This window comes from Panicum virgatum, chromosome 7N (assembly GCF_016808335.1).
Source record: "Panicum virgatum strain AP13 chromosome 7N, P.virgatum_v5, whole genome shotgun sequence".
NCBI lineage: Eukaryota > Viridiplantae > Streptophyta > Magnoliopsida > Poales > Poaceae > Panicum > Panicum virgatum.
In genome coordinates this window covers 37328380-37352376 of record NC_053151.1, presented here as the reverse complement: position 1 = coordinate 37352376, position 23997 = coordinate 37328380, and the positions used below count along the sequence as shown (strand labels likewise).

The 23997-nt window shown below is 45.2% G+C and overlaps 4 protein-coding genes across 4 annotated transcripts; 1 reads left to right on the top strand and 3 right to left on the bottom strand.

Moving 5' to 3' along the window:
- The first annotated feature begins 2143 nt into the window (after positions 1 to 2143).
- LOC120680599 (pentatricopeptide repeat-containing protein At3g53360, mitochondrial-like) lies at positions 2144 to 4679 on the top strand. Its single transcript, XM_039962098.1, has one exon. It carries the CDS (start codon positions 2287 to 2289, stop codon positions 4564 to 4566), a length of 2280 nt encoding a protein of 759 aa, XP_039818032.1. The 5' UTR covers positions 2144 to 2286; the 3' UTR covers positions 4567 to 4679.
- Positions 4680 to 6491: 1812 nt separating this feature from the next.
- Positions 6492 to 12277, bottom strand: LOC120680600 (UDP-xylose transporter 1-like). The gene is made up of 8 exons (XM_039962099.1): positions 12092 to 12277; positions 9741 to 9875; positions 9463 to 9647; positions 9326 to 9393; positions 8931 to 9063; positions 8535 to 8696; positions 7645 to 7917; positions 6492 to 6777 (listed from the first exon to the last, which is right to left on the bottom strand). Exons 2-8 carry the CDS (start codon positions 9853 to 9855, stop codon positions 6691 to 6693), a joined length of 1023 nt encoding a protein of 340 aa, XP_039818033.1. The 5' UTR covers positions 9856 to 9875; positions 12092 to 12277; the 3' UTR covers positions 6492 to 6690.
- A 3025-nt stretch (positions 12278 to 15302) lies between these two features.
- On the bottom strand, positions 15303 to 18866 carry LOC120683945 (probable cytokinin riboside 5'-monophosphate phosphoribohydrolase LOGL6). Its single transcript, XM_039966034.1, has 7 exons — positions 18603 to 18866; positions 17581 to 17678; positions 17359 to 17389; positions 16639 to 16738; positions 16114 to 16184; positions 15853 to 15996; positions 15303 to 15728 (listed from the first exon to the last, which is right to left on the bottom strand). Exons 1-7 carry the CDS (start codon positions 18783 to 18785, stop codon positions 15588 to 15590), a joined length of 768 nt encoding a protein of 255 aa, XP_039821968.1. The 5' UTR covers positions 18786 to 18866; the 3' UTR covers positions 15303 to 15587.
- Positions 18867 to 22194: 3328 nt separating this feature from the next.
- On the bottom strand, positions 22195 to 23446 carry LOC120683946 (protein diaphanous homolog 2-like). The gene is made up of 3 exons (XM_039966035.1): positions 23062 to 23446; positions 22671 to 22982; positions 22195 to 22352 (listed from the first exon to the last, which is right to left on the bottom strand). Exons 1-3 carry the CDS (start codon positions 23401 to 23403, stop codon positions 22272 to 22274), a joined length of 735 nt encoding a protein of 244 aa, XP_039821969.1. The 5' UTR covers positions 23404 to 23446; the 3' UTR covers positions 22195 to 22271.
- Between the last annotated feature and the right edge of the window lie 551 nt (positions 23447 to 23997).

The following is a 23997-nucleotide window of genomic DNA, read 5'->3' as shown; positions in this document are numbered from 1 at the left end:
GTTTTATAAATAGACTTCATTTAATACTCCATGCATGTATCGAAATATTCGATGTGATGATTTTTTTGTGTGTTTACGGAGTTTATGGGGTGAGAATAAACAGGGATAGGTAGGATTGTCCCTACGTGCGTTTTGTACCTATGGCCATGTTTGGTTTAGGCGTGTAAAAGTTTTGATGAGAGAGAAATGATGTTTTGACCACTAATTAGGGGTATTAAATAAAGTCTAATTACAAAATTACCTCCACAACTATGGTACTGTAGCAGTTGCTCTAGCTAATGAGGCTTTTGACCGCACGATTAGAAGATGATTGAGTGCAATTACTGTAGCATCACTGTAGCCAATTATGATGAAACTTGGCTCATTAGATTCGTCTCGAAAAGTTACACCCATTCCTAAAAAGGTTTTGCAAATAAACTTCGTTTAGTACTTCATGCATGCATTCGTCTTTTTGTGAAAAAGTTTTGATGCATTCATCCAAACATGGCCTATATATGCTGCAGTGGCATGGGCACTGGGCAGTCCCGTCGCCCAGCTAGGACGCCTGCCTGTGTACCTACTACTACATGCATGAATGCATGATGCACGCAATGCAAGAGCTCTCTGGTTGTAATGATCGAGAGCTTTTACCGCTGAATAACAAAAGGAACTCCCCTTTTTTTGGTAGCATAGTAGCATTTCCTCCTAATTAAATATGGCGAAACGAAGGCTCTGGCCAAAGACTCGGTGCTCCGAACTGAACCTGATCCGATCCATGCTCCCCAGAAGACAGCTGCGTGTACATCACCGCTGATTTTCGGTCAGCACACGGCATAAGCACTGGTCAACTGTTGCAGCAAAACGGGGAGGGAAAACTAGGGGTGGGCATTCGGTCTATTCGGGTATTTCGGTTCGGTCTATTCGGGTTTTGCGAATTTCGGGTTTAAAAAAATGAGAACCGAAATTTTAAAGACAAAATTAGGAACCGAACCCGAATAGACCGAATATTTCGGTTCGGTCTATTCGGTCCACCGAATTAACCGAATAATAAACACACTCTCATCTTCCATCAAAATATATGCAATGAATAGTTAAATAGAAGTACGAGTAATAGCGATAAGTAACTATGAAAAAATAGCATAATGAAATAGACATACAAATATTAAGATGAGATAACAACTATTAGCTAATAAGTTCAAAAATCACATAAGATATCATGGCATACCAAGAGTTTGAATGAATTTCGGGTAATTCGGTCTATTCGGGTTTTGGAGGCTAGGAACCGAACCCGAACCCGTACCCCGAATTAAACCATAAGTGTGGACCGAACCCGAACCCGAGAACCCGAATAGACCGACATTTCGGTCTATTCGGTTCGGTTCGGTTCGGTTTGGTTTTTTCGGGTTTTAAATGCCCACCCCTAGGGAAAACCGTGGTCATCATCCACAGAGTAGAGAAATCCATGGCCATGCCGCGCGTGCATGCACCGACGCCACCGCTATGCAGGAACCCCGGCGCCTCGGGATCACGGACTCGCACGTAAAAAAAAACCAGTAAGAGCGCGCTGACCTCTTCATGTTGGTGCTAGGAAAGATTGGGCCTTATCGCCCCGAACATCTAGTTTGACTTGCGGACATCGAGGGCCTGGCGGACTGGATCCAGGGAGAAGAGAGGGCAAGAGGCCAGAGCAAAACGCGGGCAAAAATCGTGGAACGGACCGCATTTTTAGAGCGCAAACAAATTACAAGCACCAACATCTCGCCGGGCCCTGCGGTGCCAGGCTGCCGCCCGCGGCACCTGACTTTGGGGCCGACGCCGGCGACTCTGGTGCGGGGACTTGCGGAGGAGAGATGGGCCGAACCCCTGCTGTCGCGCGCGCGGCATGTTTTTCTCCCGGCCCTTGTCTTGGACCGGCCGTCGGTGCACCATGCGCCCGTGCTGTGCAGCTAGCGTGGAATGAAATTCGTGCTGCATGATGGCACTATGATCAGAGGAGGGTTCTGGGTTCACATGAGCACAGGAACACATCATTTATGACATGCCAGAATGTCAGACAGATGGAAATTCCAGTGAATTGCTCTCTACGAGTATATATTTTTTGTTTATTAAAAAACAAACCAACAAACAACAATGTTTTTGTTGAGCTGCCCAGACTGCAGGGACCAGGCGGCCCAAAGCATCTGACATTCACAACGAGCCAACCGCTGCCTCTGTGTCTAGCTAGTCTCTACTGTATGGGAGGAGTGTCCCCTTCCCGCCGCGGCGTTCCCCGTCGCCGCCTCCAACTCCGACTGCCAGCGGCCGCAGATGCAGAGCCCCAGCGCCACCATCCTCCAGCTCTACCACTCGGGCCGGCTCTCCGCCGCGCTCCGCGCCTTCGAGTCTCTCCCCGCCTCCACCGCCTCGGCGCCCCTCTCCGCCGCCGCCTACGCCGCGCTCGTCGGGGCCTGCTCCCGCCTCCGCTCCCTCCCGCACGGCCGCCTCGTCCACCGCCACCTCCTCGCCTCCTCCCCTGACGGCGCCGGGCTCGCCCGCAACACCGTCCTCAGCAACCACCTCATCACCATGTACGGCCGCTGCGCCGCCCCGGACTCCGCCCGCGCGGTGTTCGACGGGATGCCCGACAGGAACCCCGTCTCCTGGGCCGCCGTCATCGCCGCGCACGCGCAGAACGGCCGCTGCGCCGACGCGGTCGGCCTCTTCTCCTCCATGCTCAGGGCGGGGACCGCGCCCGACCAGTTTGCGCTCGGCAGCGCGGTGCGTGCTTGCGCGGAGCTCGGGGACGTGGGACTCGGGAGGCAGGTGCATGCGCAGGCCATAAAGTCGGAGGAGGGAAGTGACTTGATTGTGCAGAACGCGCTCGTCACGATGTACTCCAAGAGTGGCTCGGTTGGGGATGGGCTCACACTTTTTGAGAGGATCAGGGACAAAGACTTGATCTCGTGGGCTTCAATTATCGCTGGGCTTGCGCAGCAAGAGTGTGAAATGGAGGCATTACGGATTTTCAGGGAGATGATTGCTGAGGGCATGCATCACCCCAATGAGTTCCATTTTGGAAGTGTCTTTAGGGCCTGCGGAGTTGTTCATAGTTTGGAGTATGGGGAGCAGATTCACGGTTTGTCTGTAAAGTATAGGTTGGACCGCGATTCATATGCAGGTTGCTCATTAAGTGACATGTATGCCAGGTGCAATAAGCTTGACTCAGCCAGGAAGGTGTTTTACAGGATCGAGGCACCTGACTTGGTTTCATGGAATTCCTTAATAAATGCTTACTCTGCTGAGGGTCTCCTTAGTGAGGCTATGGTCCTGTTCTATGAGATGAGAGATTCTGGTCTGAGGCCTGATGGCATCACTATTAGGGGTTTGTTGTGTGCGTGTGTCGGCCATGATGCATTGAGTCAAGGTAGAGCCATCCATTCCTACTTGTTCAAATTAGGTTTGGGCAGGGATGTTACAGTATGCAATTCTTTACTCAGCATGTATGCTAGGTGTTTGGATTTCCCCTCTGCAATGGATGTCTTTCATGAGACAAATGATCCTGACGTTGTCACCTGGAACAGCATTCTTACTGCTTGTGTACAGAACCAGCATTTCGAAGATGTTTTTAGGTTATTCAGCCTGTTGCACAGATCAGTGGCAAGTCTGGATAGGATCAGCTTAAACAATGTTCTGAGTGCTTCTGCTGAGTTGGGTTATTTTGAATTGGTGAAACAGATCCATGCATATGCCTTCAAGGTTGCACTGGTGTGTGATACAATGCTGAGTAATGGGCTCATTGACACTTATGCTAAATGTGGAAGTTTAGATGATGCGAACAAGCTCTTCGAAATAATGGGTACTGGTCGTGATGTATTCTCTTGGAGCAGCTTGATTGTTGGCTATGCCCAATTTGGTTATGCCAAGGAAGCACTTGATTTATTTGCTAGGATGAGAAACCTAGGAATCAAGCCAAATCATGTAACCTTTGTTGGTGTTCTCACTGCATGCAGCCGTGTGGGACTTGTTGATGAAGGTTGTTATTACTACAGTATTATGGAGCCTGAATATGGCATTGTCCCAACAAGAGAGCATTGTTCATGTGTCATTGATTTGCTGGCACGTGCTGGGAGACTAAGTGAGGCAGCAAAGTTTGTTGATCAAATGCCATTTGAGCCTGATATTATAATGTGGAAGACTCTGCTAGCTGCTAGCAGAACACATAATGATGTGGAGATGGGGAAGAGGGCAGCAGAGGGTATTTTAAATATTGATCCTTCTCATTCAGCAGCCTATGTCCTGTTGTGCAACATATATGCTTCTTCTGGCAATTGGGACGAGTTTGCAAGATTGAAGAATGCTATGAGAAGCAGCGGTGTCCATAAATCACCTGGGAAGAGTTGGATTAAACTCAAGGGCGAGCTAAAAGTCTTTATTGTAGAGGACAGATCACACCCAGAGGCTGATGAAATATACACAATGCTGGAGCTAGTTGGAATAGAAATGGTAAAGGCAGGTTATATTCCAGAGCTTTCACGTCACTCATGTAAATATGCTAGTTTTGACCACCCCGATTTGTTGAATGAAGAAATATTAGCTGAATACGGTTGAGTTGGTTCACAGCAGTCATTGCTTATTCCGGTGGTTTTTTGTTAACCATGTCACGAGTTCTTGTCAAATGCCCATGGAAATCAATAGAGGTTTACCAGAATTGCAGTGCCAAACCCAGATAAGGTACACAGAGCTTACCGGTGTTCTGTATTTTGATAACTCAGTAACGGGAGGTTGTGATTTCCTTTTCCCTGGATGAATGGAAAGAAAAGGTACGGTCTGAGACCAGAAGAACCCTTTCTTCTTTTAACTGTGTTGCTTCCATCGCTAGTTTTTAATTTGAACTAGTTTACATGAGGTATGTCTTAAGTCGTAGTTGGACAGTGTACATAGTAGTGAATGTGTGGAGGGACCTACTTAGGTTGATTTTGCTGTTTCATAGATGAGGGAAAGGTAACACCTGTTTGAAATGTCAAATATTCTTACTCGGTATATTTCAAGCCAACGAACGAGTGAAGGATCTGGGCTGTTACAGAATGGTCAAAGACCAGGTATTTTAATTTATAATCTGCTGCTGAGAATCCCTGGCTTTTAAGCGTAGCAGCTCGTGAGTACACCACCTTAAATAAATTTGTAGTAACACATCTCATGCAAGCTAGCTGTGACATACAGAGTTCATGTAGATCACTTTTGCATAAATGAATCCACTTGGAGCAACAAATCCATAATCTTTTGTCCTCCATTTCTTTCACCATGGAATTGGAACTTATTCGGAGCTGATGGTAGACTGGCAGGTTTATTATGTACCTGCTAAGCAGCACGGATACGGATACGTGTATCGGTATCGGAAGGATACGGATACGCGGATACGCCATTTTTCCAAAAAATCCGATACGCGGATACATTTACCTAAAAATATAAATAAATAGATAATAATGCATATTAAGTAGCCACACTCAGATACAACGAAAAGCAGTTAAAACACCTAAAAACAGTGTGGGCATTTTACTTTAAAAATTCATTTATTACCTTTATAGGATTAAAATGTGAGAAAATAAAAGTTATAGGAATTAGAATGTGAGAAAATAGAAGTTTTAGGGGCTAAAATATAATTATTGAAAAAGGAAAGGGGCAAAATAAAAAAAACAAAACCTTATCTTATCTCCCCTCCCTCCCGGTCTCCCCGTCTCTCTCTCTCTCTCCCATTCTCTCTTCTCTCTCGGTCTCCCATCCCACCCTTTCCCGGCCGGCCGCCGGCGCCTCCCTTCCCCGGCCGGCCGCCGGCCCCTCCCTCTCCGGTAGTGCGCAGCCTCGAGGCCAGCACCGGTAGCTCCTTCTCCACGCGCGCCGGCAGCTCCTTCCCCACGCGCGCCGGCGGTCGGATCCGGCTCGGGGCGGAGCGCGGCGTCGAGCAGGACGAGCTCGCCGGCGTCGGGCAGGACGAGCTCGCCGGCGAACCAGTGCGGCGGATCGAGCGCAGCACGCGGGCAGGAAGGCCGCCTCGGGCTCGACCGCGCGGCGGCGGTAGGGGCGGCGGCAGGGATTCTTCCCCGCGGACGGCGACCATCTCCCTCAACCTTCTTCCCCAGCAGCTCCTTCCCCACCCCTCTCGGCACAAGCGGGTGCATCTGCGGGCGTGGGGCGGGCGGATGCGGCGGTGCTCCTTCCCCACCCCTATGTCATCTGCTAGTTGGGCTACTGGGCCGTATCACACACAGATACGTATCCAATCTTGAGTTTCTAGGCCCAATACGGCCCAGTACGCCGATACGGCTTGGATACGTATCCCCTGCGTATCCATAGCGTATCCGTATCCGATACGTATCGGATACGAGATACGGCGGCACCCCCACATATCCGTGTTTCATAGTGTACCTGTAGTAGCAGTATAGAGGTGATCTGTGGAATGTCACGATATTTTATTGCTTGATTTTGTTGGACTGGCTAAGTAGAAAACTACATGTGCTAAAATATAGTTTGAGATCTGCATGAGTAAAGCTTCAGATGGAACTGCTGTGTGAAAAAATACACTCAAATAATAATTGTAATGTCAAATATACATTCTCTACACATAAAAATCTCCGTTCCTAAAAAGGAAATCAAGAATGGAAAGAATGGCTTTCCCCAGGTCCTTTAAATTCGAAGGGCAGTTGTTCATACTAGACCTAAACTACAAGAAAAGTCTTAGCAGTCGTGAGATAGACCATTTGCTTTTTTGGTGTCGTTGCTGTCTTTCGTTGCCAAAAGTGGTTCAGCCTCCTTATCTGGCATCTACATACATATGAAAGACATCAAAAGGGTGAAATGAAAAAAAGGCTGTAAATTAAAGTGTATTTCAAGGATTATTTTGCAGTTTTTTACTGCAGACACTCATGTAATAAATTATGTTGCAGCTGAGTAGACCATGTTTGAAATTCTTTCAAGAAGTTAATAATTCACTATAGTATGGGCCACATGATTCTCCAAGTTACAAGCTTCAATCTGGTTAACAATACTGGAGGCACCATAATTTGTCTAACTGTGGCACAAATTCTTGTTACCTTTTTTTATTCCCTGAGCAGTTTAAAATACTTATTCTGGTCAGTAATACTAATTCTATTCAATTTAAAATTAATTAATTTTCAAATTTCAATGTTTTTCATCGTGGTTGCACCATTGTAAAAGGTTCAAACACTAATATATTTAGTTTGATTAATGACTCTTGATTGTTACTGCTGAGTATACGAAGCAGGATACGCAGCTCTCCTGCGCTTTTGAGAGAAAGTATACAAATTGTTACCTTTTTTCCTGAGCAGTTTAAAATACTTATTCTGGTCAGTAATACCAATTCTATTCAATTTAAAATTATTAATTTTTCAAATTTCAATGTTTTTCATCGTGGTTGCACCATTGTAAAAGGTTCAAACACTAATATATTTAGTTTGATTAATGACTCTTGATTATTACTGCTGAGTATACGAAGCAGGATGCGCAGCTCTCCTGCGCTTTTGAGAGAAAGTATACGAAGCAGGACAGTCATTGGCATGACTGTTATATGCTTATCAGTTTCATTTTATTTTGTACCGTAACAACTCTGTCTTCATGATGATCGATACGAATTCTAATGTATGTTGTCCAATGATTGGGGTAAAATCAAACCTGTGAAACTGGCAGAGCATCATTTGTTGACTTCTTCTTGCTTTCTCTTACTGAGAAGTAGGAGTACAGTGCCATCCCAAATATGGCTACCAGAATGCCCAATATATTCCTTAGAGTGAAAGGATCATGCAATAGAGTGTAGCCAAATGATAGAACCAGACATGTCTTAAGGTGGCCAAGCACCTGGTATGTCACTGGGGATGTTGTTCCAATCACAAGAAATGTACTGAAGTTCACAGACACCGCAATCAAGCAAGATAGGACAATAAAACCCTACATATGATTCATATAGAGAGGATCATTTTTCATGTTAGAGAGAGCGAGGAAGCGAGGGAGGGAGGGAACACACAAGAACATGGCAATTGAGTAATATTATCTTGAAAATGCTGGTATATTGTACCAATAACCGCTGAAGCCATTGCATACTTGATTTGATTTTTACTTCCATAGGTATCGCTGGACTATTTTACTGTACATGGAATAAATTTGCATGTAAAGCACTTAACATGGTTAAAGGTCATCATGTATCCGCCCCACCACCATACTGAATTACTAATGAGTTTAGTTTTTTTCATGTTTGTTTCATTGAAATACATCCATATAAAATGTCTTTTCAGGCTGTCCAATTTTGACCCATGTTATCCACATAACGGCTACTTCGTGAAATTCTTTTTATAACTTAACATTTTGGAATCTTACTGGAGAACTACATATTTTTAGTTTCACTTGTCACCCCTAGCAATCTTGTAGGTCTCAGAATTTTGTATTCTGCAAATATAGAATTGACTGGTTGGGCACCTTCATCTTCTCCAATCTTAAATCAGTTGATATCCCTAAATAATTACAAGAGTACCATTTTCATGTATTTGGTTAAAGTATTGAGAACATACCAAAACTGGAGCAGAGTATTTGTGTGCGAAGACACTGCGGTTAGTAAGGAGTTGATCCACAAAAGGGCCAGTTGCAAACAGAATTGCTGCCTGGTAAGGCGCAGATTGGTACAATAGCTGTGTTGACGAGACCTTCAACCTCTTCTGTATTGTATTTGTGAGCTTCATTAAGAAAAATTTTGGTTAAGGATAGCATGTGACAGATTCATGCCAAGAGATTCACAAACTCAAAATACCAATTAGAACCTAAAAACTCTCTTAACAGCTTATAAGATTATAATTACTGGGTCCTTGTATGCTTTCTTTTATAATAGTACTTTACTGATACTGTACATTGCAATGAGAAGTGAGGTCTAGACTTTATTGATAATCTTATTGGTATTAATTGTAGGATACAATTTGGCCAACACAAGTGGTGGCAATGGCGAGGCCAGAAAGGATGGACCCGAGCAGATTTAGCTTGAGATCAGTAACTGAAGCGATGCCTACTCCAAGAAGTAAGACCAGAAGAGAAAGCTTGATACTCTCACTGCACATCATTGAATTGATATTAGCTCAGTGGAAATAACAGTCAATACCACAAAGTCGATTTTTGGCCCAGGAAACTAAACAAATATTTTATTATCATTTGGTCCTAGAGTTTATGTGAAAATATCTAAAACCTAATTGTTCCCCTCAATCAAAAGTACATGATGAATTCAGAAGATTTCAGGCCTGTCAATTTATCTCGTTTACTTTTACCATAAATGAGGTCTGATATTATAAAACAAATGCTCAGTTATATCTGAAACCTGAATCTTTTCTTCAGGAAGATTGTCTCCAATAGCACAGTGAAAGGTATGATCGCCAATTTTGTCATCTGCAGAACATACCAAGTTTAATGTATTTGATCATGTTATATAGAGAAAGATACCCAAATGGAGCTTACTTGATAGAATCCAATGGAGTTGAATCCTAAACTAAGGTTGAGAAGGCCAATTGAGGTGCCATTCAGCAACCCAAAGAGTATCACTGTCTGTCCATCAATTGCCTTGGGCTCAAATAAATGTAAGCGCTGTGCCACATGGAGGGTGCAGAAGGTCACCATCAGATGCCAGCTTGTTAATGTTGTAGCTGGATAGGTTCAGCAACAAGGCAAGTCAGCACCACCCTCTGGTAATTTTTCAAGTTCCATTGATGTTTGGAATACTTGTGTGCTGTACTAACCGAATGGAAAACCAAGTGTGCTGATGAGAGCTTTGTTGCAGATGACAATGGCAACTGAAGATGCAACAGAGAGTGCAAGTGACCCGATCACACCGAGCTGGAAACCAGCTGACATCTTGACCACCTGGTATTTCTCTGCTTGTCCAAATCCAAATTATTTGTTAAAAACAAAGAATTAGTCCAAGGTATGTGTATTAGTACTCACTTGAGAAAGTAAAAGCATGTCAAGTTCGTTCCCTGTGCCTGATTAGCTTGAATTCATTGCTCAGCCATGCCTTTTGTTGAAGTGATATTACCTATTAATTCTTATAAATTAGTAGTATGAACTATTGATGCCCAAGCTCACTGCTGCATAGAGTGCCCAGGTCTAGTCTGGTAGGTAGTTAGCGTTTGACTATAGCATCCTCGTTGCCGCTGCCAATGGAACCCGTTGATGTTCATTCTAGAACACAAGGGGTGTTCACAAAATCTTAGCTGCCTATTCATGTACAAGAACCATATGTAGAAGATCGGATCCATGTTAAGTTTGTTAGATTGCACAAGATTGAATGTTGTTGTGCTTCACATAGCAGTCACAATGATGTAAGCTTGGCATTTGACTGTAACATAAGGCTAATCATTACGACCTTGGTCATCACAAACTAAGCACATAAAGCCACTAAGGTCCATTTGGATCCCTGGATTAAAATTTGAGCCTAAAGTTTAGTCCATTAGATGATCCAAACAGGTGACTAAAGTTTAGTTCCACTCCAACTAAAGTTTAATCCATTAATCCTCAAAATCTACAATTTGGACTAAACCAACTAGCGAACTGCGAAAAGACCAAACTACTCAATACTCATTATCCGCAAGCAGGCACAACAGCAGCATAATCCGAGAGCAAAAGGATATTTCTATATTTCTTTATGTGTCCTAACTAAAATTTAGTCCATGGATTCAAACAGGCATGGACTAAAGTTTAGTCATAGTCCGAACCAAAGTTTAGTCCTAGGTAACCCAACATGCCAATATATTGACTAAATTCGTGTCAGCTCAAGATCATGACGTGCAAATTTTGTAATTGCATCTGTATATGCTGATTTATCAACATGGCTGAACGCTGTACCTGACCTAACTTTTGGACAAGTCAGTGGCTAGTCTTGACTCAATCTGTTGGCTTGTGTCCTATGATTTGGCGAGCTGGTACCCACTACCTACTCAGGCTGCTACTGGGACCCAGAACACAACAAACGAAAGTGGTTAAAGTCGTTGTCAAATGATCAAGCTGACCAGAAGAGAAGAAACTAAACACATGCAATACCTTATAATTGTTATCCAATCCACTGCACGCTTCATGTGTTTGGTGGTTACTTATTAAAATAGTATATTAATATGTTGCTTAAGAAGTAGTTTTGCATGGTTGGTGAGCTCCAAGTGGTTGTTAACCTTTCAATATAAATGATAAGTTCACTTTTATACAAAATAGATGGAAAGTTCTGTGGCACCTATCTCCCTGACACAGGATTCTGCCTTTTTTTTAAAAAAAAACCCAGCTTGGATAACTTCTTTCCTTCTATTGCCAACTAAAATAGTAAAAGTTTGCAACCCGTATTTTTTTCCTTTTATAATATAAACTGATCATACTAGAATGATTTTATTATGTGAAAACGTATGAATTTTAATCAGCCTAAAGTAGCAAACTCACGTAGATGCAGATGTACGGGCTGAGAAGCTAGTTGCGCCTAACATGGCTAGCATTGCCGTAACGGCATGGGTAGACAGCTCAACTCAATTATTTCATGAAAATAATCACACCTTATATAGCCTTTTCCAGTTGAAATAATAACCATCCACCAAACACTTATTACTTATTAGACTCAATATCACTGCATTGACCTGATGCCTTTGCGATTACTGATATATTGCTTTCGTATGCATTTTTGTTTGACAAAACATGGGATCCCAGGCTAACAGCCTACTAGATCAGTTGACTTTCAAATGCCTATATCGTTAAAAGAAACATTTCAAGTGCCTAGTGTGCTAAGAACAATATAAGAAACAACTTGACCATTGTTCCGTAGAGAAAGAAAAACTGCAATTTATCATTTTCAGGAGAAAATGAGGAGGATAAAAAAAGTATATTGTGATGACAGGTACTAGAGCTCTTGGGCAAAATAATTGCTTCTCCAAATCTAGCCCGACGAATGCGCAGGCTCATCGACAAGTTTACGAATTACATCGTCAAAAGGCATAGAATGAAGAGATGAGCTCAAACAAAACCGAAACCAGACACAAACAGTACTGAACTTGGAAAGTTGGGAGCAAGCAACATGAAGATCAGACTGCACTCTGAATGAATGAACGGAGCTTACTTCAGAGTCCAGCCGTCGCCGCAACTTGTTCCCCTCCGCTCCCTGTTCCTTCGTCTTCTCCAGCAGGCTCCAACAACAGGAGGCGGTGCTTCTCCTTGGAAGAGGGAGGGGAAGGGAGCGAGGGCGATGCACTTTTATGTTCAGAGTTTACAGGAGGGGGAAGGTGCAGGCCGGGGCACGGGCGCGCGCGTACGGTGGGCGGTTAGGCGCTTTGCTTGGATGCAGCTGGTCAGGTCAGTGGATGCTTCCTTGGTGAGCCTACAAGGCATCGTGCAACATGTGGCCATGTTGTGTGGGAAAATACTGTGTTGCGTGGGTACGTGACAACGAACATCTGTTCTAGAATAATACTGGTCTTGGGCCTCCACCTGCATAGAAAAAACGGTGCTAGGAACAACAAGTGCTGGTGCCGGAAAGGTGAACTGCGACATTGCATGGTACCGTAGAAGTGCTGCAAACATGCCCAACCCGTGACCCTCTCCGGTGACAAAATTTAAGGGTGAACGGTGGCAAGGCTAAAAGAATCAAGCTGTACGTTTTTCTCCTTGGCACGGCGTAGAGGATTCTGCTATTTTATTACTTTTTTTTATGATGAAAACTTGGCATATATCTACATTCCAATGTGTGCCTATGGTACTTCCGTTTTAAGTAATGAAATAGGGCTTGCCTCGTGTCAGAAAAATTTCCAATGTGCCTATGGCCTATGGGTGTAACTTGTATAGCGTGTCCCTTGTTGTCCACAGTCAAAGTCTCTCTAATTACTTGTTACTCCGTGATGTGCGGACTGATTCTGACCGTAAAAGCCTAGTCCTAGCATTACTGTCTGTAAAAGCCTAGTCCTAGCATCCAGTTTTCACCTTCCTTGGGTTGTTTTTGCCCTGTAGCATGATGGTCGCCTGTTTTGGTCATCCCTAGCCATCACGCTTGGTTCCTTTTGCCGCAAAAAGTAACAAATCACCAGAGCACATTCGTTTTCAAATAACTTTACCAAGGACAATGCGAGAAGGACGTTTGATCTCAACCGGCGGTACGTCCAATACAACCCGAGAACATCAAAGCCCTGGCATTAGCTCGATTGTAACTTCAGTTTTAATTCACCTGATAGTTGCCGGATCACAGAGACAGAATGATAAAAACAACCCACCATTCCGGAGAAGGTGACATGTTTGTTTTCAGCTCCTACTAACTTGTCGCCTGAAAAACACAGCCACAACCCCCATGGATTTCCCAAGGATCCGGCACGGCGTCCACGTACGGGAATGGAAAAGCTTGGAAAATAATGCAGGCGACGCATCAACTGAAATCGAACAGCAGTCAGCCTGCCAGCTGAGCCATGAGAGAGCCATTGCGACCTAAACAGAGTACACCCACTACCCGTTCAAAAAAAAAAGAGTCACTCGAATAAAAAGAAAAATAATCCGGTCTAAAAAAAGAACGATCAGAATTCGCTCTGGCCTCCAATAATTGAGAAATAAAAAGGAAAATAAAAGTTTTGGGCGTCTTGTTTGTTTGTTTGTTTGTTTTGTCACTTGGAGGACAAGTTGGGAGGAGGGCCGGGGGAGGCGGTTGTTGTAAAGGAAGCATCGGGTTCCTGCGAATGCAAGCAAAGGCAATGGCCCAACAGCTAGCTGAGCTGCGCAACCGTAGGGACACGGAGAAGGAGCGAGCGGCTCCTCCATATAATGTCCCCGTTTGGTGAGACTTCGGTCTCACTCTTTTCATGCGCCTGTGCAGCTGTGCTGTACCAAGATCCCGCAGCCAAAACGCACTCCATTTTCTGTCCACACAAAAGTTTGATTTGGAAACCGTTGTGCTAGTAATCTGCATTGTGAAATGCGCTGCGACCCTCTGTTTCAGACTCCAATTCTAATCAGAGCGTATTCTCGCTCCTCTGATGATGCTCGTGCTCTGATTCCAAACTGAAACTGAAACTGTTTTGCAGTTGCAGTCAGACTGACACAGTGCCTAGCGTAAGCTGACGGTAATTCCCAGGAACGCAACCGGCGTGTCCAACTGCTCCGTGAATTGTCCTCCCTTTTTTTTTCACCCCATTCCGTGTGGTTGCCTGTTGCTTTGAGCCAACGCAACGCAAGGCTGGGTAGAAGGAAAATACTACCGCCTGGACCTGGAGGCTGGAGTGAACCCGAGGGTTGCCCTCCGGTGGTGCGGACGTGCGGTGGTCCTCTTCTCGATTGGACTTGCATGCATGCACCATCACCCAGAATCAGCTCACGGGTCCCCGATCACCAATCAGAGGGAAGAGGATGAACAAACAAAACCGGAGGCAGACCCAGGCCATCCGCCGCCAGGGCCAGCTGTTTTGAGACCCAGGCTCGGGCTCGAAACAGGCCCATTTCGCGTGGGCTGATCCTACTGGGCCAAAAGTTCCTGGCCCAAAACCTCAACATGCGAACGAAACTGAAAGCCTACTGGGCTGGACATCAGTCGCATGGTCGTTTCAGCGCATGCCGCATTTCTCTTCTAAAAAAACTCTCTGGTAGTCTGATATCCTCTCAAAAAAAAAAGAAAGAAAGAAAAAGAAACTCTCTCAGATCTCAATGCCTCGGCGTACTGCATGCTGTCATCTTCTGCTTTCCCTGAGGGAACGGGCGGGAAAACTCCTCAACCATTTCCGTTTTTGTTTTTTATTACGGAAAACAGGAGCGGGAGCGGAATACCCGGGTACGGAAACGGAAACGGGATATAACGGTTACGGAAACCGGAAAATCTATCGGAATACATTATGATTTAATCACCACTCATTTTGCATGAATATAACACAAGACACTCCTTTACACAAGCTATTTTTTAAAAAATATGATCAATATTTCTTGTTTCCTACGATTAAAGCGTGAAATATATGTATTGATGTCGAGGAACATGTATTGATGTTGAGAAACATGAGAGGATATATGATGTGCCTATTAATTTTTTTTCCAGAATTTATAAATATGGAAAAAATACAGGATTATCCCGGCTAAAAACGGAATCCCGCAAATACGGGCGGGATACACCTCCTCCCGATTCCCGTCTCATTTCCGTATTTTTCCATAAATACGAAAACGGGCAGGATAAATATAGAAATACGGGTGGGACGGGACGGACGTTTTCATCCTTAGCTCCCTCAGGGCACTGCACGAATGCACACAGTAATCCAGTAAATCAACAGCTCATTTGCTAGTTAGAAGCTCGAGTTAAACACACTTAGAAATGTCATCTCTACAGGATTAATACAGCTGCTATATGTAGCCCATAATAAATATATAGTAGACCGATCGATCGGCGCATACCAACGTTGGGCGCATTCTACCCAAGTTACATAAATAAAAGGCAACAATTCTCTCCGCAGCTTGCAGAGAAACCCTGCAGCCTTTCTGAATCTGAAAATTCTGAATCTTAATTCCTACATCACCACACCTGCAGAGGCCTGCAGAGAAACCTAAATGGCCACTGGCTAGCACATGGTAGTAGTAGCTAACTAGCTACCGCTCAGACTTCAGAGCATGGTTCCTCGCTGCGCCTGGATGATCGGCTTCCCTTCCTTGAGCCCCGGGATCTCGCAGCTCTTGCAGTAGCTCAGCTGCTCCATCTCCCACTGCATCCTCGGCACGACCTTCTCGTGCCGAGGGGAGTACTCCTGTGAACCAGGATCAGACAAATGTCAGTCGATGCTCTCCTTTCTTCAGTGTCAAGCATAAAAAACTGAGCAGCTTAAATACTTAAACATGAATCAGCAGTATTTCTGTCAGCTGGTAGGTTACCTCTAACTTGTCGAGCAGTTCTTTTGGTGTCGGAGCCAAGACGATGATGTGGCGAGCGGTCGGACTGATGAACTCTTCCTCCACAGCTTTATCGATGAAGGATAGCAGAGAGTTGTAGTACCCGTCCACATTTAGCAACCCAACCTGTAAGATCCATCCCCAGATAAAACTGTAAATACATTTGTGACTCTGGTAGTACATGAAACTTTAGTGCATGAAGTGCAGGCACTGGAGGGCTATATATAGTCGATTAGCACGTACCGGCTTGTCATGAATGCCAAGCTGCGCCCATGCGATCACTTCCAGCAGCTCTTCAAGCGTTCCATAGCCCCCTGCATAACCGAAGGACGGAAGGAACAGTTAAGTTTTTCTACCATCAGAATTATGGATGCTGATTAGTGTTTCTTAGCACATATTGACCACTGCTTGGATAACTGAAGCAACTACCATATTACTGGTCACGTCAACAGTTTGGTAGGATAAGTATTTTTATCACAAATAAATATGCTTCAGTTGACTCAACTGGACCAGAAAGGAATCTGAATTTCCATAAAGTGAAACCCATGCGCACAAGGATCTGCACCAACCAACCCAGACAGGCCGATTTGGGTGGTCAATTTAAAGTCAAACTAACTCATGCATCCTGCTTTACAACTTTCGACTCACGCTTCCACTAGGCATGGATACGTGACATGACCAAGGAGAGAAAGCGACAGTAAAAAGTGAACTACATCTACCTGTCGGCTGGTTAGCTTGATGATAGTTAAAAAAAAAAAGTTACTGTACCAGGGAGTGCTATGAAGGCATCGGATTGCCTGGCCATCTCAGCCTTCCTCTGATGCATATCTGCCACGGCCTTCACCTCCCCAACAGTCTCGCCTGTTATCTGGACACACAAGCAAGCATGCATGCATGCCTGTAATCAACACTCAGCCTAAACAGAAATGGGTGGCTGTGACAGTATTTTATTTTTGTTCAGGCCAGCAGGGCGGCATGGTTCAGGAGAAGTAATGATGGTGTTGTTGTGGGGGACAGAAAGAAAACGCGAGGGACGTTTCTTTTGTTAATAAAGCCATTATCTGCTTGAAGGATCAAAGCCTTAAGAACAAAGGGGCAGACACTGGAAGCAGCAGTCAGGATCAGCAAGATGCCAAGATCTCATCTATGAGGGAAAGGAAAACCAGATTTTCACTGAACATTCCATGCGATCTTTCAGACGAAAGCAGATAAGATTGCATCCTTGTTTCCACTTTCAAGAAAAGATACATCTAAATATGTAGGTGCATCTTCATTTTATCACTAAATATACCTCACTACGAGTAAAAACAGTTCTTCATTACATAGTATATACATACATGTATACTTACCTAATTAATTACCAACAGTTATATAAAATCCCAGATAATCTGATCTACCATGCTATGTCGAATTCATGGGAATCATTGCTTGCAATGTGATTAAACAATGACAGTGTTTTTGGGAGGAGTGTGGGCGTGGTCATCGTACCTCTCTCGGCATGAGGGTCTTGGGAATCACCCTGCACATAAATGTAAGGGGTCGAGGTCGACAATGAGATGACAAATTATATAGCATTTAGCACCTGAGGATGCGACCAATCCAACTCTTTTTGTCACGATTTTACAAAAGTTTTCTGGCTATTCTTTTCATGCATGTGTGTGCTAGTAGTGCTGAAGACTGACCATCATGGCATCATTGCTGTTAACGTACCCGATGACGTGCCTCCCTCCGTTGTAGACTGCTCGAGAGACCAGGCCCATTAGCCCGACACTTCCCCCGCCATAGACCAGATCAATGTTCCTTGAGACCTACAATGACAAGTCTAGTGATAAACAATTCTGGCGGAACTAGTTAACTTGATGGGCACTTCTAGTTTATATACTAGCTAGAACTAGAATGCAGGTGATCTATCGTACATATTTTATTTTATTTGTTTTGCAACTATGCAATGTCATGAGATGGAGAGATAGATAACTGAAACTGAGGATGTGAGGAGAACAAAAAATTGCTCAAAATTCAGTTGAACGCATGCACGGGAGCTTGCTGATGGTGATTCAGTGAGACCTTTTTCAATGGAACAGAAAATAATTTCAGCAAATGCATGGAAAAGAACTAGCTAGTGGAGCATCAATTAATATTATAAGAATGAGGATATGGTGCCAGGAGCATGGGTCCCTATTTGTAAAAAGCACACACAGTATATATAGTGCTTCAAATGTAGTATCTATAGAACTTCATTTATTGTACTGCACGAAAAGTCACGTGTAAACCTGCAAAATTCAAATTCAAATTCAAACTCGGTGCCCCTGATATAAGAAAAATAAAAAAAGTTAATCAGGATTTCAGTGCATTTATTTGCAGTAACTGGCGAGGTGTATATGAATTCCTGGAAATGTTTTTGCTGCTGGAATTCAGCTCTACGGCTCGACCTAAATATGCGCTTAATGCATATTTAAGCAAGCACACTGAATGTCTGAAGCACACAGCATATATAGAGTTAGTTGCTGCCACAACCATGGAATTAAGCTAGAACAAAACACGGTAAATAATGTTGGCACGTCGTCGTAGTCGTGTAAGAAAAACTTGGCGTACTAGGAACCATGTTACCGTTGATCACAGAAAACAGCCATTTCAGGCTTCAGCATTAACAGAGAGACGTACGCAAGCATGCGGAAAGATGATGCAACGACTGCCGTCTAGCGAGATTGCGAGGAGAAACGAAGAAGACGCACCAGCTCCTCGCCGAGCTCGACGGCGGCATCCTGGTAGCTCTTCTTCTTGCCCTGGCTGCTCCCGCAGAAGACGCAGATCCTCCTGAACCGAGACGGCACCACCGACGACAGGCCCATCGCCTCCACGGCTGCCTCCTCCTCCTCCTCCTTGATGATCTCCATGTGATCTTCTCTATTCATCATCTACCCCTCCTCCCTCCGTATATGTCCACTCCTTTGCAGCAACTGTAGAATGGAGCGATATCCCACTACAGCATGGCTAGCTTTGCCGCACTCGATTGCACCACCACTTTCGGTGTTATATACTAGTTCGGGGGGGGGGGGGGGGGGCAGCTAGCGGAGCTCATTATCTGCTGAAGCATATCCGGAGAGCTGGTGTGTGATTCTATTTCTACCTAACTGGTGGAAATTAGAAGGCCGGCCTGATCAAGGTCTAATTAAGCACGTTCATCAGTTCTGAAAGAAGAATCGGACAGAGTTTAATTTATTTATTACTGTATCTCACTCAGTCCAGTCCGTTGATCTCGCTCCCTTCCAATATAATGTTCGGTTAGCTAGCGGCCGGTGACAGTCGACAGTCGTACGCAATCCCTACTAAACTGAATGCCATCCGCCGGCTTTTGTGTCGGCTACGACCGCCGGCTTGCCCACACACATACTAGCTAGGGTTCATCGAGAAGGAAGACGTACAGAGACATGCTTGCTTGCAAAGAAAGAGACGCTGAAAAAATTGAACACAATGCAAGCAAGCTCATTGAGTAGAAGAAGTGCAGAGACAAGGGATGAAATCGTACTGTAACGAACATGGCACCATTTATGTCATTTCGAGTGATTTTGGTGATCATATGACAACATAATCAATGGGACTAATGATTTTGTTAAGTGAATATTTCTAGATCCCAGGGATGAAGTAGAAAGACCATACAAAGCAAAACACGAAGAAAGAACTCAAAGAAACGCTGAATTGGACGAGTTCTACTGAAACCAGAAGCACCGGAAGAACCGATGCCTATAGCATCGGTGCATCCGATGGTTGTCGGAAGATCCGACGGCCTAGCTTTGGTGCAAGACTGAGGACCTCTGGAGATCAAGTGAAGAAAAAATGAAGCACCGGTTGAACCGACGGTGTCAAGAGAAGCGTCGGTGCAATCAACGTACTATATTCCAGAGACGGTGTCAAGCGTGCAGCAGCCAAGGTTTCAGCACCGGTTGAACCGGTAGTGCGTCGGAGCAAGGCGTCGGTGTAATAATGTCAGCAAGAGCAACGGCTATCTGCGGATCAAGTGTCACTGGAAGAACCGACGCCTAAGCATCGGATCAACCGATGGTCCCTGAAGGTGTTGTGGCCGTGTCAGAGAAGCCAACGGCTAGTTCAGAGCGCAGAGTGACCGGAAGAACCGATGCACTATGCACCGGACGTTCCAATGCCTACGCAGAAAGCTGCAAACGGCTACAAATGGCTAGTTCGACTTGGAGGCCTATATATATGAGCTCCCCCGGCCATTTGAAGTTTGCTGGAGTCCCAAGACATCTCATACACACCCAAGAACACCTCCAACCCATACAAGAGCTCATTAATCGTATCCTTAGGTTTTAGCACTAGCTTTGTAAAGTGTGAGTGCTAGATTAGCTCTTGAGTGAGTGAACAAGCAAGGTTGAGATCCTTGTGGCTGGTTCTAGAGTGAGCCACATTTGTATTACGGTGCGCCGGCCCCTTAGAGCAATTGGTGGCTCGCCGGCAAGTCAACGACCCTCCGGCTTGGTGTGGAGCAGCGTCGACGATATTGTGCGGGGGACGGAGACCCCTCCTTCGTGGGCAATCTCCCTTAGTGAAGATCGGGATCAAGGTGACCGTGATTGTGTTCACGGAAGAGACTTGATTGCCGGGAAGCGATACTCTTCGTGAGTGCTTCAACAACGTGGACGTAGGGGCGCCTTTGTGGCAATCCGAACCACGAGAGAAATCCTTGTGTCGAGAGTTCGTTTCCTCTCATCCCTCCTTTTAAGCTTCCGAATTTCATATTGCAACTTGTGTGCCTTTACTTTCTTAGTATAGTATCTTGTTAGGATTGGCTATAGGTTGCAAAACTCTTTTGGGATGAAGGTTACACACTAAGGTGAACCGTAGTTGCACATCTAGATAGCTTGTTTTAGTTTAAGTTTTGTGCAAACTAGTTGGAGCCTTAGGTTAAGATTTTATTTGTGCATAATTTACCCCCTCCCCCTCTTAGGCTAGAGCACCCGATCACTTTCACATACGTGCAGTGCCTAATTGCCCAAATGTCTGATGCTGCAAACGCAATTCAGTAGAAGAAGTGGATATGCAGGCATACTCATTGAGCTGCTGACCAAAGAATGAGGGGATCAGCTTTTGTTAATTGAACTGCTGAAGCAATGAACAATGTTAAAATTACTATTTAACTAATTGAAAATTTTCATGGCAAGGGGGGTCATGGCCTCTATGGCCAAAACGACGCTCCGCTAGTGCCTCCGTGGGCTATGTTGGGATCCTATGTTCCGGCATATGCATGCATCGCTCGCGAAACTTTGCACGAACTGCTCGCTGGCGGCTGGAAGAAAAGGACCCGTTATTGCAGCTAGCTAGCAGCCTGATCAACCACGGGGTCGGAGTAAATAGTAAATAAGTAAAAGGAAATTACGACCGTTGCTGTGCATATTTATTGGAGTAATAAATACTACTATATGCTCAAGCACAACAGATTACAGCGGATCACTTTCGGGTAGCCCCACTGCTACAAATAGCCGAAGAACATATATACTGTAGGCCTGTGGAGTCTGCGGCGCTGCTGGGTATCGATGAGGCATCAGTGATGGATCAGCTCATCATCAGTGGCCACTACCGGACTCGCGTACTTTGCCGAGTGTCACAGGCCGAAAAACGCTTGTCAACTTCTTTGCCGAGTGTAGCACTCGGCGAAGCGCACACGGCCTTTCTTCTACCGGCGAAGCCGGCTTTGCCGAGTGCCTTTTCTCGGGCACTCGACAAATCTTTACCATGTGCCAAGCCGCACTCGGCAAAAAAAAGTTGAAACGGGACGGACAACAGCAAACGGGCGAACGGGACGGACGAACGGGACGGGATCGAAAACTTTGCCGAGTGCCAGACGCGTGGCACTCGGCAAAGATTCAAACTTCGCCGAGTGCCAAGCTGGCAGCACTCGGCGAAGTTTCGAGCTTTGCCGAGTGCTGCCAGGTCGGCACTCGGCGAAGTTTGGATATTTGCCGAGTGCCACGCGTCCGGCACTCGGCAAAGTTTCAGACTTCGCCGAGTGTCAAAGTAATTGCACTCGGCTAATCCTTTTTCCAGAAAATAGAAAAATGGTTGCTTTGCGAGTGTCAAGGTAATAACACTCGGCAAAGCTTGCTGTTTTTTTATTTTTTCTGTTTTTTATGTAATAACCACATCCATCAGAAATAAAGCATATATACATTCCAGACATTTAATATAGCATATATATGGCACATCCATCACAAATATCGCATAATAGTACAAATATCTGACGGTACATAGCACGAATATCACAAATAACACAAGTCTAACATCGATGCCATAAGTGTAACGTTCAACAAGCACAAGTCCAACAAATTAAACAAGCACAAGTCTAACAAGTACAAGTCTGTAGAATAAATACCATAAACTACTCTAAATCAGCTCAGTGGCCACTGTGATGCCGCCTGTGCCGGTGAATGCTCGTCCGGAGGCTCATTTGACCCCCCAATCGATTGATTCTGCAAAAAGAAATTGAGGATTACATCTTGAGAAAATTGTAAGAGTTCATGTCCCTCTTGATAGTATGACATTCCTAAACTCAATTTGAAAAGATAAAATATTAAATGAATAGCCGCTTTTCAACTTTCATATTCTTGACTTAGCTCATGTATATATATCAGCTGTGATACCTTCTAATCATTCTTATTAAAGCATATGTCATTAATCAAAGTAAATCTATATGTTCTTTCAGATATAGCACATGATATATTGACATAAAGTATCTCAAAATTTGAATATGTATGTGCAAGCAAAGTAAATCTATATATCATACTCACAGGAGTGCTTGTAGCGCCAGATGGAGGAAAGATAGAAGGAAGGCCTAGCGGTGGCAGCGGTGGTGGAGGCCAGGGCATCGTTGGCGGCGGTTGATAGTTGATTGTCGCGCCAAGACCTTGGAGGTATGAGAACATGGTCTGCATCTGTTGTTGCGCGGCCTCTCGCTCAGCAAGAAGCGCCTGCTCCATCCTCTGCCGCTCCTGCATCCGCTCTTCCTGCCACCTGCGCTCTTGCTCCTGCCTTAGCGTCCGCTCCTCCTCCAGCCTCGCCTCGATCTCCTCCCGCCTCTTCGTCTCTTCGTCCATCCGGGCCTATAAGATTTCACCCAAATGTTACAATGCGAACAAAAGATAACTAAAAGCAACGAACGACAAATGGAGCAGAAATAACCTGGATTGCACGCACGCTGGCCACTGAAGTCTCAGGCCGTGGGCGTATTGGCGGGGTCAAGTCGGTGGTCCTTGCCCGAAGCTGGGAGAGAGTCGGCGTATTGGCTGTGTCGACAAGGCTGTTGGCGATCCAGTAACGGCCGTGCTTCTTCCCTCCTCCTGCCCTCATGATGGCTTCTCCAGAAAGGGGCTGGGTGGCCGGATCCCATGTGTCCCCATGGAGCGCCTTTCCCATCTCCGTGTACTCAGTGATGCGTGTGTGGACGCTCGGGTTGCTGTACGCCTGGGGTGGATCCGTCGGGTTGTAGGAGACGTCGGACGTCGCCCTGCCCTTGTGCGCCATACAGTATGCCTGGAAGTCGTTGCATTCCTGATCTTCATGTGACTCCGACTGCAAGCAAACGAAAGAATACAATGATTAGTGAGAATGCAGAATTTAGAGTTTGAAAGTACCAAAAAGTGTAATGACTTACCCAAACATCCTTGTACTCGAGAAGGCCTCGGTTGCCTTGATGGTGTGGCGCACCTTGCATCAACAAGCGGCACTCCCGGCATAAGTTGTGCCGCTGAATCCACTCCTCGCTAAGCCACTTGTCCACCATCATTTCCCAGCACGCGCCCTTGCCGGCGCACCAGTTCGGAGGCACCTACACGTAATGGAAGCAAAGTGGATGACATTTCTGAAAATGAAATTCAAAAGAAATGAGTAGTGATTTCGTCATTTACCCTCAAGTATTGTTCCCGCGTGAGGAACATATTTCTTGCTACGTCCTTGCCGACCTTTCTTTTTTCCACATCGGCGCAGTAGGTAATTACGGCCTGAATACGCGCCTCGTAGTGCATGTCCTTCACTAGTTTGCGACATGCTGTGTTAGCCACCTGAGCCGCTATGACCTCATATCCTGGCTCGCACCTGTAGAAATCCTGCATATAGACT